Below are 15,235 nucleotides of genomic sequence, written 5' to 3'. Positions count from 1 at the left end.
AAAAGAACAAAGGAGAACCCAAATAATGCAATCATACGATTATAAAAATAACGGCCTAATCTTTTAGCAACACTGCCTCGGTATCCGGATCTCCGCATTTGCAAGCTGGCCGCATTTTTCATTCGCGTATTCCTTCCATGTTCCCATAATTTCCAATTCGAATGATATTGCTGTTATCATTGTCAGTGTGTTCTTCGGAAAGAGGAACCATCCAAATTATCTACTGAGATGTGTAGACGTTCAAAAAAGCCAACGCAATCATTTTGTAAAAGGAACCCGGGCGAGGTGAAGCGAATTTATTAGAAACATGAAGAAACCGAACACTGTTGGAAAAACACAAATAATATGACATGTAAACAACAAAGTAAGGCATCAAATTAAAAATAAGACAAGCAAAGCAAAACTGTCACAAATAGGCTGAAGACAAGGAATGGACGCTCACTTCATTTCATAGCTGCAATGAACAATAATTCCTTCAACAGGCAATCTTTCCCAATTAGGAATAAGCTAATGTCACATAATGAGAGATCTGTCACAAAGCTTTGAGTGAAATGTCAACAAAAAAGTAAAAAGGGTGCCATTTTGTGCGTGCTAAAAAGCAGTAACAAAGACCAGAACGAATTTAACAGAAAAGAAATTCAGAACATTTCACTCGAGCGCATCACGTCAGATATTAGGTAATAATACCATCACTTAGCAGGCAATTGTGACAGATCTATCGCTCAATTATATGAGCGGTGTGATTATGTAACCCATACCATTCACTTCATTGCTATATATCCGGCAACAATGCTTTGCACTTAACTCGTTGCATTGCCCTGTACCCTGTGCCATTAATTATTTCTGGGCTGTCTTTATAATTATCGTGATATAGTCGAACATATTCCTTTGCAGCGAACTCCTGCAGTGAGTGTACATAAGGTTGCTTATTTACGTGTTAAAAAGAATACCGAATCCAATATTTAAATAGGCGCGGTCTTCGAAAAGGACCTTTTTCCGTGGAATACAGTCAGGCACAATAAAAATATCTCCTAAAAACTCTAAAGTATTCTTTGGCATTCAAGCAAGTACCTCAAGCTGCCTGGATTCGTTATCGTTTTGGAACATAACATATGGGTAGTTTCGAACGCAGTTTGTAAGATTGTTTGCCACGAAGGAGTTGCTAGTTTTCGCATTCTCCCCGCCGGACATCAGGGGACATTAAACATGGGGAAGCGGCTGGAAGGCTGCTTTTGACAGCACCATTGTCGCAGCTGCGGCCAGAGTCTGTGTCCCGACTAGAGTCTCGACTTGAGTCTCTGCTAGAACCTCGATCAGCGGCCTGCCGCCTCCTGCGTCTTCGCCGCCTCACTTTGGCCCTCGGAATGTCCAGAAACAAGGATGATTCCGTGTTGGTCCCCACGGTCCTAGTTCGAGCCGCTGCGAGCACGTCCAAGTTCTTCCACTTTTGAGACAATGGCGCCTGGTGCGTCTCGACGAGCTTTTTAGTGTCGGCACTGCTGTTGCGGTTAGGCCTTGGACTCAGATCGTAATATGCCTGGGGGCCCCAGTCGTCCCAGCTCTTTGGTGTAGCCGTCGGATCGCAAGGTGCGTGCAATTCAGACAGTGCAGGAAACACAAAAAAGAGAACCAAACAATGTACAGAACAGAACAAACAAAAGCAAAAACAAACAAACGTGGGAAAACATTTTCCTTCTGTGTTCGAGATCCTTAAGCAACATCTTTCCAAGCTGCAGGTAGGGAGATGTGTGAGACCGAGGCGTGATTGAGAACTTTATACACACACCCCTAAATTATATTGTTCAGCAGAATGTACTACTCCTTTTACACTTGTAAGCATAATTATAGCAGCAGCGTTAGCGTATGGAACGTTGTCACTTTGCCCAAATTATCTTACACAACCGGGGCAGCAACAATAAAAAGCCTGATTTACGCATCCTTTTCGCCAAATAATGCTTATTTTGTACGATAGCATTCGCAGCCCCAGTATGTCACGGCTCTAACGGGAAGCTTCCTAGATTAAGAATTAATAAAGGCAGTACTTATGCATTGCGCTGGGAGCATTTTGCAAAAGTTTATCGCCTTTAAACTCCAGCACTTTCTGCAGCAACCCACTGGGGCCGGTATTTGCATTTGTCTGCATGACGTATGCTTCTGTAAAATATAGCGTAAGTGTTTATTTTTGATCACACTACGCCTTGGTACTATTGTTTTCTACTTTCAGGGCAAGTATTTTACGCCGGAATCGCTACGGCCTACGGAATTTGTTTAAGCACATCACGCGCGTGAGGTGCCATTTCCAGCAGCAATGATCTGACTGCGAGCATGCCGGTAGTAGCATCGGTAGCACAGCTGCCGCACATGCACGCATATGAACGATCGAATAGTAAGTAGCGAGCCTTTATTGTGTACGAAAAAGTGGGCTGACCCGGTCCTAAAAAAACGCGAAAGCAACAACTCTCACCTGTCGAACTCCTCTTCGTGCACACCTGATCTGATTCATCCCAAATTTATGTGTGTATGCTTCCGTGAGCAACAGGAGTTAAAAATTCTTTATTTTGTGAAGTACGTAACTGTTTCGAGATATGTTGGGAAGCACTGCCATCGTCTAGCAGTGGTACAACTGCGCATATCTTACATATCGTGGCTCTTTTGTTAAAAGCAACTTCACGCTGAAACTGACAAAACATATCCGTGAACGTTTGCAGATTCGTTAACCGCCAGTGAAGTCTGAGACAACGGTCGGTACGATTGCTACTTATGTGCAAAACATGAAGTTACCAGAGTTACCTTAGACGTGTATGAAGTTACCTTACAACGTGTATTGCAGATAACTTCATCATGTGCGCACGAGTAGGATAGTGTAAGAAAGGATGCACCAGAGCTCCAGGGAAACAACATGACGCGAAGGCCTCTCAATGTTCCCGCAAACCAAAACCACAGCCGCAAACACTCAGCATTCTAGAAAAAAAAGTATCCAACAGCCAGGCTTGCTGTAATATTCAAATAAGCAGAAGATAGAGTTCTCACCAAATAGTGTCGCCTCACGACTTGCTCTAAATCGCTTTACACGAGGCTTTATCACTAAATATAAACCGAAGTTCTGTTTAGGTAAGAAGTCACGAACACTAAGCATGCACTGTTAAGGTCCACGAGCTGTAACGCGCGCTTTTCGTTTCGCTGGATTAGAGGGAATCGTTTTGTCTCATTGAAAGATCTTCTGGTTGACAAAAGTTCACGTCTGGTTCAGCGCCGTGTTTATGGGGGTATTTTTGTTTTTAATAATCAGCCACCAATTTCAATGCGTCAGGTTTAGGTTTACTACATGCACGTACAGCTGTATGTAGCATTATGCGAGTAACTTTAAAGACGGAGTTGTAAAGATGGGCGTCTGGTCGAGGCAGACAACCTGAATATACAACCGCGACCAATTACGCCCAGCATTTTCGCGCTTTGATGCTTCTCTAAAACGCCTGGTAAAACCGTTCTATAAGGTCAGTGTTTTGCGATAAGCCGGCGTTTGCTGTGAATACTAACTTATCCAATAAACTTTACCGAAGTATTCACAAATTTTGTTCGGGTAACCGTCCTTCAACAGCGCTTGCCCAGAAAATTATGTTTAACGGCTTCGTTTTTTAGAGAGCCTAGTAGAACAATTTTCCGCACGTTTTGAACAGAGCTGGGTTTTCAGTTCAATGCCGACTGTCTAACAAGACATTGCGAAATAATCAAGAACTTTTCCGCAATTATTCACCACAGTAATGGCGGTGTATCGCAATGTCAGGAAAAATAGGAAAAGCCAGTCGAGCACGCCTTCGTCATCACGAAAAAGGCAACATAAAGTGCAGGGGATGCTCACCTCAACAGCTCCGCGCCACTTGTCGGCGGCGTGCCTGGCGAGCTCGAGCCTCCGTTGCTTGCGTGTCTGGTGCTTCTTGTACACGATCTCTATCACAATGAGCCCTATACCACCCACGATGCCGGCGCCCACCAGGATGAACACGCCTGCACGCCGCAGCAAGAAGAAAATGAGGCGACCGCGAAAAAAGTGTCTGATGGACAGTACAACGCATATCCCTTGAACAGATGTTAAGCACGTACACAGCAAGTCTGCTCGAGAGCCAAAGTCGGCACATTGTGAATTATTGCAGTCCTGGTATGGCAAAACATGGTTGGTTGAAGCAAAAAGATACCAAATTTGTGAACAACGAAAATACACGTGTAGGTGTTCTTATCAGAATATAAAACAGAAAAAAAGTAGTGCAAACTCACCCGCCATGTTGGTAAGTCCCAGCGTTGCCGGAGTGCGTTCGTTCTTGGTTTCGCATTTTTCGCCGTCGCGGATAATCCACTTGCTGTCTAGTTGTTCCATGTAGCCACCTGGTTGCAGAAAATCGCCAAATTTAGAGATGACAAATTGCTAGAAATAATATATTCCTTTTTACACTGAGCCGTCGATAGACTGTTACTCAATTTATAGTCACCATTTCGACGCGTTTCTTCAGACAGGGGCCTCGTAATCAAAGGAACATTTGGAAGGTTGTGCACACGTGACCAAGTGCTTCGTCATAAAAACTCAAGAAGCCTTTACAGGAGGGCTTGCTAAATATTCACACTGCCTTATCTATAATAAATTGGAACCGATGCAACATACGCCAACCTTGACCGTATTATTCATTATTACTATAAGTACTATTGTTCACCTTAAAATTAACTTTTATTACAGCTACTATCCTGGGCCCTCCTCCCACACCAACCGAAACAGAGCTCGTGTTAACCCATTCCTACTAAATTTTACATCGACATCACCCAGCCTCTTATTGCTATCGTATTCGTCATAATAATGCTTGTTCGAGAAATTGTGGGGGCTAAACTGCTGAACCTCAGCCTTCACACTGGCTATTCATGCCTAATGCATGCTGAAACTGCTAACGGCGAGAGCACGCTCAACTGTTTTGTTGGTGCACACCTAACCTCACCAGGGATGTGCCATGGATACTCACTCTCATGCATCTCGAGGAGGGTGAGCGTGACCTTGTCGACCCAGAAGGAGTTTCTCTGCAGGCCAATTCCGTATCCCGAGCGGCCGAACTGTTCGCCGGCCGTGACCAGCTCGCAGTGTTGGGCCGCCTCGAATTCCAACCGGGAAGAGTCCCAGATGAATGCATCCAATTGGCTGCACCACCATGAAGATAGCGCACAAAATGCAGAGAGAAAACAGGGCACGTTAAGAATGAACTTGCACGGAGCACTCACGAGAAGAAACCAACGTGGCGTAAAAATTCTGGCGGGATAAAAATTCTTGCCTTCAAGGTATGCGGATTTGCCTACGGTTGGTAGAGCCTGAAATGGCGGCTTGTACGTATCAATGCTCTCCCAATAAATGGCTGGATAGGAAGCAGTACAAAAATTAAAATAAGCTGAAGCACTGCTGCTAGAGGGAAGATAATGATGAGACTGATGTTTCAAAACTGCTGGTAGTAAGAAAACAACAGCACTATAGCAGGAAATGCAGATGACAGTACGGTAATGATACAAAAACGAAGACGTTTGCTCAATAATATCTGTATGATAACCGCCCCTGCTCCCTTGCATTAAGCCCTCTCGTCCAAGCATGAACAAAACTCCCCCAATGAGCCGCTTAACGGAACCAATGTACCAGCAAAAGGCATCAATACACGGCGTGTTGATGCTTAGAGGAGTTGTTCTGCGCGTGCGAGTACTACAATAACTCACTTGTTCTTCAGGGCCTCAATGCCTTCTTCTACGGTTTCGTAGTTCTTCCCTTCCATTATCCTGTACATGTTGGACAGCTCGACTTGCCTCCGGAAGTACATGTCCACTGCGCTTCCTTTCACCGTCGCGTAGGTGAAGTTTTCCGACGGGTTTCGTAACTGCAGTAGGAAAAAATGCGCGTGAGGGAATCTGGGTGAACCCCAGCAGAAGTCGCTGAGGCTGTAAGAAATTAAATATTATAAAAAACAGTAGAAAGGGCAATGAGTCCACAAAATGGAATGCACGCATGAAGCATACAAAGTCTTGTGCATCATTCAGACTAAAATTCCTTTAGAACACCGTGTTTTTATTCATGTGGATGCTATCAAGATAGCCTCATACACCAGTGTGTCCTCCACCTATAAGTAGATGACACTGGTACGTCCTCGTCTTTTGCTGGCTGGTACCGTTTGGTCTGAGATAGTTAAATAGAGTGCAGCCCGTATCACAGTGGCACCAGGTTGCAATAAAACTTCATCTGGAGGATGAAGGCACATCTTCACGGTTCACGGCACCTTTATCTATGCCAGACCCGTTTCATTCCTTGCCCGAGAACGCTCTCCTCTCGTCTTTCAACTCAAGTTTGTCTCGCACGACTCGACGTGCAATCGCCTGCTTCAATATCCATTCTGCTACACATGTGGCCTTTGACAAAGGGCAAATGCACCACAAAGTGAAAACTTCGAATTTGAACATATCGTGCTTCGTGTTCCAAAGAGTTCAGTAAAGCTTGAATTGGACAAATTTTCACACACGGGCGCCAAACGTGATATACTTGTGACAGTGCTGCGAAGTCAGTGCGTGTACGCTAGTATAACAGTAGTCGTCAGCTGGAAAACCACGATTTTGTTGTTCTCACTTTACCCAGAAGGTACTAGCAGAACAGCTAATTCAGTACAACTGAAGCAAAAATATGGTGCCGTTTCTTGTCTTTTGTTTCCCGCAGGGCCGGTGGATTACCGCTTTAAAAGTATCTCGCATCAGTTCGCGGTGGGAAACTGCAAATGGCCTGAATTAGTAAAGGGCCCCCAGCAGGAGGCGCTTCGTAGTTCCTAAGCAACTCAAGTGTGTTAAGCTCTAATGCGGCTCGACCTAATGATTGGTGGAAATCAATTCATGTAGGCTGACAACTCAAATAAAACAGACCACCGTAGACCATTGGCCAATTGCAAATATCCAGCCGGGGTGAAGACAGAGTAATAAAGCTGTAGTGCTAACGTGGACTGGTGGGCACGCACAAAACATTTTCGCAAAAGGGCAACGTCTAAATTTTAACCCCAGACAAACGCCGAGGTGACAAAGCTTTCGCAACACAAGACGAGAAATGCCAACTTGAGCCAAAAAAAGGCATGTGTAACAGCAGCTTTGAATCAGACGGCCGGTGGGCCTATCAAGCGTTACAGTTTGGGCGATAATTATGGTGCACTTGAGGTGACAAAAATGAAGGTGAACCGAGATATGCAGAGCTACAAGAAGGGTGCTTAGAACAATCATTTCAGTGAGCATCACTTCTGGCAGCGTTAAGTCAGGCAAAGTATGATGAGCGCGCTAAAAAACACAGCCGCCAAATTTGGCAGGCTTCTGGGCGATTGGTACGCACCAACAACTCAAGTAATAATTTATGGAAGAAAAATGGGGACCCACAACTGTACTTTGGTAGGTACTGCTGAATTTCTGAAAACGTCACAAGCTTTGTAAGCAGAGACATCTGCTGCTGACTGCAGTAGCTTCATGCGTGATCGTAATATGGCTGCCAGTTGAATCTAATTGACAACACAATAAGGGTATGTATAATGGCCCCTGGACCAACAGATTATTATCAGCTTGTTCGACAAGAAGACCAGCTGGCAGTACTCTTTGAATCATTAAATTTAGGCGAAACAAAGAAACGTTTTGTGAAAAGAAAATATCAGAGGGGGTTCGAACCACCAAACCCCCTCCGGTTGCGTCCCTTGGTCCAGTATAAATAAACAGGCCATCTCCACTAACGTGAGACCTGGGGAGGGACGAAGCATGCAGTGTACAAGTGCGTTTTTGACGCCTTGGTGTTTTTGCCCACGGAGATAAAACTGTTGGGGGGGGGTAGAGGTATACAGCTCTGCTGTAGAAGTCTCGTGTCTTTGAAGCACGAAGTGTTCCAACGCGAGGCGTTGGAAAACGAGTGTCCCGGGGTGTTCTTCATGTGCGCGTTTTTGCCCACGCAGATAAAACGTTATAGCTCGAGGCATTGGAAAACGAGTGTCCCGGTGTGTTCTAGTACGTGTAATGTTCTAGCGCGAGGCATTAGAAAACGAGTGCCCAGGTGTTCTTATGTGAAATTCCCGGATGTAAAAATGCCTCGTTTTAACATTATTTTGTTTTTAATGACTGGGTGCTACTTATGCATGCATATGCCACCAAAGTTTGGGAAAATAGATGTGCTAAATTAGAGTACTGAACGTTCAGATGCTGACCCTTGGATCGTTGATTCCAGAGAGAGACGACTCTGGTTTCTCTAGAACGAGGAAAGCTGCCAGGTTGGCAGTGTAAGAGGCTACCACAATCATGGCGAATCCAGCCCACACCATGCCTAGGACGCGGCCGCTGAAGCTTCTTGGCGTTCCTGCAACAAAAATGATCAACGTATGCTTAATGTGAGTCTTAAATAACCTCAATGAAAATGCAAATAGCCTGAACTCAATGCTTCGCCAAAAATGACTGCTAGTTCGGAGCTGCGGTTTGCAGCACGCTGCACACACGCCTTAGTAGCTCTTTATATTTTTATGTCCACTCATGAAGTACACTGCATTTCCAGCAATTGTTTACTTTTAACTGTCTGCTGTCTGCCGTGCAGAAAGAAGCCTAAAATTAAGGAGCTTTCTGTCGGTTGCGAAGTCTTGCGCACTGGTATCAGTGCTGTCATATGTAGAGATGCCCGTCAAAGTGACAAAAGGTTGCACACGACCCCTATTCCTTTTTTCACTGGGTGAGAATGCGAAAGCGTTTGTTTTGGCTAAGTTTGCCGGAGAGATATCTTCGAATATCAATACTAAGCCTAAAGCCTGGATTGCAACACTGCTTTCACAGAAGCTGAAAGCCAACTAAGACTTCTCGTGATAGCGTGCTCCTTCTGTAGATAAAACGTCAGTGTCCGCGTGTTGAGTTTGATTTTTGATGCTGGCGCTATGGAACGTACTACAGACGATGGGAATTGCTTGCGCCTCGAGTGTTGCTGCAGCACTTGTTGACGCGGCCACCAGCTCTGTTGGGACTGGTCACGTGCTTTCCGGTTACGCCTGTTGTCGGCGGCTTTCCGGATAGCAGCTGGGTGCTGGCTTTTACCTACCTATCCAAGAAACGCTTTCGGCTGAAAAACCATGTTCCCACCGACATTCGCTCACGTTCTCGGCGCAAGTTTCATTATAAGGTAATAGAAGAAGCATACAAGGGCAATAAACATATCCGTTGCTAACAGTTCATGTCGTCCCTCCGATTAAAAAGATGCTAGCAAGCAACTAAAAAGTTCCCTGTTAAAGCAGAGTAATTTTACCAACCAGAGTATAGAAGGCCTATTTTGTAGCCTAGTATAGTATGGTATGCCTGTTTTTATTCTACACCTTCTGGTCATCTTTTACCACTGAAGTGTCAAAGGTAGGTATCAGCGCTGTGCTATCAGATTTTTAATTAACTTGTAATTTCAAGAAAACTATGCCGAATGCTTCGCAAATAGAGAGATCAGGTGCAGCTGTTTGTTTTTGTTGTGCCCCCGGGTTTGATTTGTCCGCCGTGCTAAGAATGAAGGTCACCTTCAGCGATGCCGCTGTTGAGGAGAACTCCCCAGGCGAACCAGATGGCGCTCGAGAGGTTGAGCGCGTCTTCCTCGGTGGCATCGCTGTTGGGCAGCTTGTAGCGACCGAATGGGCTGAACCGATCGAGCAGGTAGAGCGCCAGCGCCACCACGTGGACGGACACCATCACCAGGATCCATAAGGTCTTCTGGAAGGGCTGTAGGAACGACGCCAGCGTCGAACTCTTGTCTTGCTGCCAGGAGGAAAGAAAGGGAAAGTAAACATTTACAGAGACTGCAAATTTGACCTTGAACGATAAACAGGAACGCTGAAAAGGGAACACAGGCACATGCAAACGGTGGTAGTGTAGCTGTCACTCTGTTAAATTAGTTGCACTCAGTAGAGTTACGCTTTGACAGGCGCAGAAAAAGGGTCAAAGTGAAGGTAAGCTCGCGCAACAAGACGCAGGCTCTTTGGGTCACATCACCGCAACCTTTCACGCTTTCCCCCTGAGAACTAGTTGTTTCAGCGCATTCAGCCCCACTCGACTCTACGTTTTTGCTAAAGAAAAAAAATCGAAATAGAAAATTACGTGTTTAAAGGATTGAAAAAGTAGAAATCTGTACATTCCAGTCACGTCTCGTGCAAGATAACTGACAATCACGCAAGGAGATGCAACGTGTGGAACCAGTTGCTAACGCAAGACTTCATGCGGCATTCTTGCATGTACAACAGGATGCTGATAATATTTTGCGATGATTTATACATTTTCCGGCGCAGGCATTGCACTCGATGACACGGGTGATGCATGCTTGGATCAAAGACATGAATGTGGACTCAGCAAAAATAACGCCATCATAGATAATTTTCTGACGAGTCTACAGAATCTGTCTGTTACTTGGGAAAGATAACGCGTTCGACCAAGATGACGTCGAACTCTGAATTTTTAGGGACATATAGTGTAATCGAACGCACCTTCTTTGCCAGAATGGTGATTCCTTGGTACTTAAATGGCTTGGTGAAGTCAATTTCCATGGACCTCTCAGGGGTGATGGTGAGGGGCGCAATAATCATATCAGAGACACCACGCACCAGGTCTCCAACCATTCCGGACCAACGCTTGTATGTTGATCCGTTTACCTTGGGGATAAAAATTACATTGTGACGTTTGCTCACGTTACAGCAGTACGATAGCTTCAAACATGCAAACTAGAAATCTGCTTTAGCGTAAGTCTACGGTAGGCAAACGTAGAGCCAATAAGAGGGACAGCAGCCGCATTGAATAAGGCATTTAATAAGTAAAGAGTTAATGGCATGCACTAGGCACCAAGGAAGTCTCACAATTGGGCACTCCAAAAAAAGCAAGATCCATCGCCTATGCAAAAAATATAGACCTTAACGCGGCACATGGTAAATACATTACAACCATAAAATTTGCATTTGCACAACTCCGCACCAAATTTGAATGCGGGGGAGGTCTCAAACTCGTGATGCTCTTCTAGGTTGAGGACTGTGGTGCACTATAGGCTGTAGTCACAGAAAAGTAGGTGTAATACAACAGAACACGGTACAGTGGAATAGGATCATTATACGTCGAACAAGTGCGTGATGACAAGACAAAACCCTTGAAATTGGTTTCACTATGCCTGAAGCTGAAAATCTCGTGTGGAAATTATTAAGAAAACGCGATAAACAATTCTGTCTGGGTGATTTGCACTAAGTGTGGTAATCGCAATTACTGCACCCTGCTGCGCTAATCCGGATCCACGAAGGTAGCAAAAATAAACGAATAGTTTTATCCCCTGTTAAGACGTCTTATACATCACTCAGATAAATGAACCCCCCAAAAAGGCTAACAAGCCACATACTCAATGAACAGGATTTGTGAAACAATTTCTTTCCGTATCCTCTGTAAAAATTGAACCATGTTTTTAAAGACAGGACCCAGCAGCATTAGCAATGTTCTGTATTAATACGCTTAAGTTAGGCCATGGCTCGTATTCCAGGTGTGCTTAGTTTCTGAAAATTTACTGCAACCCAGTATCGATTCTCAAACACTTTTTTGTTTAAGTTTTCGAAAGCTCCCTGACATTCTGCAGCTCATTTTCCATGGTTACAGGACAGCAAGACTGGTGGTAAGCTCGTCGGAGAACATTGTACTTTCAATTGAAACAGCTTCTACCAGAGGTCACATATTTAGGTAGTTACTGACGTTGCGTTTGTAAGCGTTTCGGGAATCATTTCTTCGTGGCACGATCATTCTGGGGGAAAATTGATCAAGTAGACACGCTGGCCGATTTAGTCGGCTTAAACAAACAACAAAGCGCCATAAGCCCTAAACGTATCGACGACTTCATGAATTATTTGGATGAATTCATGATCAACCTATATTTTCGCATGCAGGTACTTACAAAGTCAAACGTTCCGTACTGGCCATCCTGGACTTGATATAACGTATAGGTGAAGTTGAGCTTTTGGGAAAGGCTTTTCAACAGGTCCATGCAGTAACCCTCGCAACAGTAAGGATATGCCACTCCTGAAAGTGTACGGGAAGGGTTGCGTAAGTTTACCTGTGTCGCACAAACGAGTTGTAAGAAGTAAGAAGGTAGTAGGAAAACACAACCCACTTAACTTCTGCAAGATTACAAATGCTGAAGTATCGGAAAAGATGTTTCTCTTGAAGCTTCAGATGATTTTCATCACAGGAGCTTGATAATTTACGCCTACAAGGGTTGTTCCGTCAAAGCTCCTTCGACGGAAATTAAGCTTATAGTCCCGTCATACGGCAGATACAAATGTTATTTCATTTAACTAACTGAACATAACAGACATTGGCAAGGGAAAAAATTCCCCGCATTTCCCCGAGGGGAAGAATGTGAAAGTGCGAATGCACGAGTTGAATTTGCGCGGTTCGGTAATGTTCGCGAAAGAGAGATCACACACACACACAACTATAAAGAAAGAAAGATGCATTTATTCACAGACACCTATTTGTGTTGTCGTTGTACTTGATTGCTAGAGCGGATCTCAGCTTTGAAATTTCGTGTCAGTACTCCTTTAAGCGGGTGCATTAGCCCTTCTCACGCCCGATTCCTGGCCAATCCCCCACGTGGGTATGTGCCATGTCAGCGGCCAGGCAGCGCGCGCCCATCTCCCCCCGTTGCCAAGGAAGACGAGGAGATTCCTGGCCAATCCCCCACGTGGGTATGCTATGCGGACATCGCCGGTGGACGCAGGTTCAAGGTCGCTTAAGAAGTGCATTCGCACTTAAGAAACAATACACTTGGCACGGCGGTCATGGCATGCGCCAGTTCCTCAGCTTTCGTTCTTCAGCAGGTAATTTGTGTATTCAATTTGGATTAATAACAAATCTTCTCCAAGAAAAACTTTAATCTGTGATTGCGGGGAAGGTGTACGTCTATTGTTACTAAGTTGGAGTGAAAGAAGTCCAGGCAGAGAGAAAGTTTGCTCACCGTCCGTGATGTTGGTCCACGGGCAAAGTATCTCGGAGGGCAGGCACTGTGACTCGTCTGCGACAGGCCTCACCCACACGAAGGGCCTCTCGGCGATGGTGGCCACGCGCAGGTGCTTGGGGATCACGTAGCCCAGGGGCGTCTCCGTCTGCCGGCCGGGCCACACCACCTTCTCAAGCTCCAGTTCCAGCTCCATGCTCATGGACCACTGAAGTGAACAGCGGGAAGAGCATCCAAAAGGAACGAAACAGTTAAAAAACAGGTGAAAAGCAACACTCAGGCAATTGCGCGAAAGTAAGGGACACATGCTCGCGTATGCAAGAAAAATGCTCAAAATGGCACCCCTAAAATTGAAGAGTACAATACATACGGCCAAACCAACAGTTGAACGATGTTTGTCGCCATCGCTGTGAGTATGGCTGCACTGTCATGAAGTGCGGACATTAAACCGCTATGTCTCTGTAACTTTGTGGAGCCAGGCATGCTGAACAGCTACAAATTGAAATGTTGTTTTCGCCAGGGTGCTTTGAAATTGCAGGGCTAGAATATAATAACAACCTACCTATTAATCTTCACAGGGCGAAGAATTCAGTCATTGGGGCTACATTCAATCAGCACACTAAGGGATGCACATGAGTGCGCAAAACGTCAAGGATCACATCAACATTCCCTGTCTTGGCCATTTTTCCATAGCGTGTATAGACGTAAGACGGATGGGCGGGGAGGTCTGTGCTTGCCAATATGAGGCTCAAACACTTTGTCAGATACCGACGAAAACAAGCTTACCATATCCCTCGTCCTTAGGCCATGACCGTTGCATTATGTGTTTTGATCCGCCTCAGTGCTAACTTTGGTCTGTCCTCGTGGGCTTAACTAGGAGTAACGGGTCCCGATACCTATAACACTTAGTAAAGGGTACTTCTGAATTCTAAATTTGTGAAACCGAAATATTTATATCGTAGCAGCAACATGTAGGAACATTTGGGGGCAGTATTCCGAAGAAAGAAATGCCATAAATGTAGTTATTTTTGCTGCTTGAAGAAGAAGGGTAAAAATATAACCCGCTCTGTGGGTAGGCATAACGGCTGATTACTATCGGTAAACTTGGGTGACAAAAATAGCTATAAAGAAGTGAGATTCTACTAAATCTTTCCGCGAAATTTATCGGCAATTGGAGACAATTTAAATGCGGCAAACATGCGTTTCCGCGGGCACAATAAAGTGCACGCGCACAGCCCTTTTAAGCATAAGTATTTTAGTGTGGTTGGAATTTTACTCTAACACATATGTTGGTCCTACTTTAAAAAGATTGAGCTAGTTAAGTAGTTTTCTTTTTCATGCCCTGCTGCTTATTATGTAAGACGTTACTTTCGAATTGTGAAACAATAATTGCCTCAACAAAGCAGTTCAATGCGTATTGGGTCAGGGAAACAGTCACAGTGCAACGGGGTCACCTGAGTGCGCCAGTGAGAACGTTTCCACCGGGATGAGAACCCGGTGCTGCCGCAAGGGCAGGGCGAAACGTGTGCACTCAACCTCACCAAAGCATATGCAAGTTGACATTCCAAGAGACAAAACTTGCTTCCCAAAACGTACCTGCGATATGCTGGCGTTCAATGTTCAGAGGGGTGATCAGTGAAAAAAAAAACTAAACAGCATCAAAACGCGTCAGTTTTCATTGAGCCAGCTAAATTTTTGCTTACACTAAATAATAGCTCAAGTGATGGGAAAGAGCGCCTACTTCCATTGACTTTATCTCTGGTATGTGTGCAGCATTCTGAAATAAAAATTATCATCGATTGTTTAAAAAAGTTTAGAGAAGCCTGAAAGCTTCCTGACGTAAAAACTGCGCCAAAAGTGCGTCAGAACCTTCGCTAAAAGTGCGTCCAACCTTTGCTTAAAGTGCGTCCAATGAACCGACAAACCGTCAAAGATCCAAACAGCGAACGAAGAACGAACCCATGCGACGATTTTTCGAACGTTAAGTAGACGCATCTACGAACGATCTAAATGTATACCGATACGTGGTTTACGCGATAAAGGTAAGATACTGGGCATCCTCCATTTTCCAGTCCTGGACGCTCCACGGGCAGCCCGAGGACTGCCTTCGGACAGGAAGCCCGTGGTAATAAATGGGAAAATCGAGCACCGGGTTCGCGTGTCTCGGGCAGTTCGCGAACGATCCGGGACTGATAATCGAGGAGGTCCACTATTGCAGTC

The 15,235-nt window shown here is 45.0% G+C and overlaps 1 protein-coding gene across 3 annotated transcripts in view; it reads right to left on the bottom strand.

Annotated features, from left to right (window-relative positions):
• The window catches only part of LOC144142784 (glutamate [NMDA] receptor subunit 1-like), a 128,711-nt gene that overhangs the window by 13,317 nt on the left and 100,159 nt on the right, over nt 1-15,235 (bottom strand). For 2 of the 3 annotated variants that reach the window (XR_013317043.1, XM_077674510.1), the window contains exons 10-18: nt 13,016-13,223; nt 11,954-12,078; nt 10,518-10,682; nt 9,561-9,795; nt 8,229-8,377; nt 5,737-5,894; nt 5,004-5,176; nt 4,273-4,380; nt 3,860-4,005 (exon numbers count right to left, since the gene is read on the bottom strand). Coding sequence is in view for 2 of the 3 variants with exons in the window: in XM_077674510.1 (XP_077530636.1) it covers nt 3,860-4,005; nt 4,273-4,380; nt 5,004-5,176; nt 5,737-5,894; nt 8,229-8,377; nt 9,561-9,795; nt 10,518-10,682; nt 11,954-12,078; nt 13,016-13,223 (1,467 nt within the window). In the remaining variant the exon portion in view is untranslated. Of the gene's footprint in view, nt 1-281; nt 1,562-3,859; nt 4,006-4,272; nt 4,381-5,003; nt 5,177-5,736; nt 5,895-8,228; nt 8,378-9,560; nt 9,796-10,517; nt 10,683-11,953; nt 12,079-13,015; nt 13,224-15,235 lie in introns of those variants that run through there. The other variant, XM_077674509.1, reaches the window with a different exon arrangement.

This window comes from Haemaphysalis longicornis, unplaced genomic scaffold (genome assembly GCF_048455015.1).
Source record: "Haemaphysalis longicornis isolate Haplotype H1 unplaced genomic scaffold, Haemaphysalis longicornis Haplotype H1 scaffold_6, whole genome shotgun sequence".
Classification (NCBI taxonomy): Eukaryota; Metazoa; Arthropoda; class Arachnida; order Ixodida; family Ixodidae; genus Haemaphysalis; species Haemaphysalis longicornis.
The sequence above is the reverse complement of the archived record's forward strand: the minus strand, read 5'-3'. Positions and strand labels throughout refer to the sequence as shown.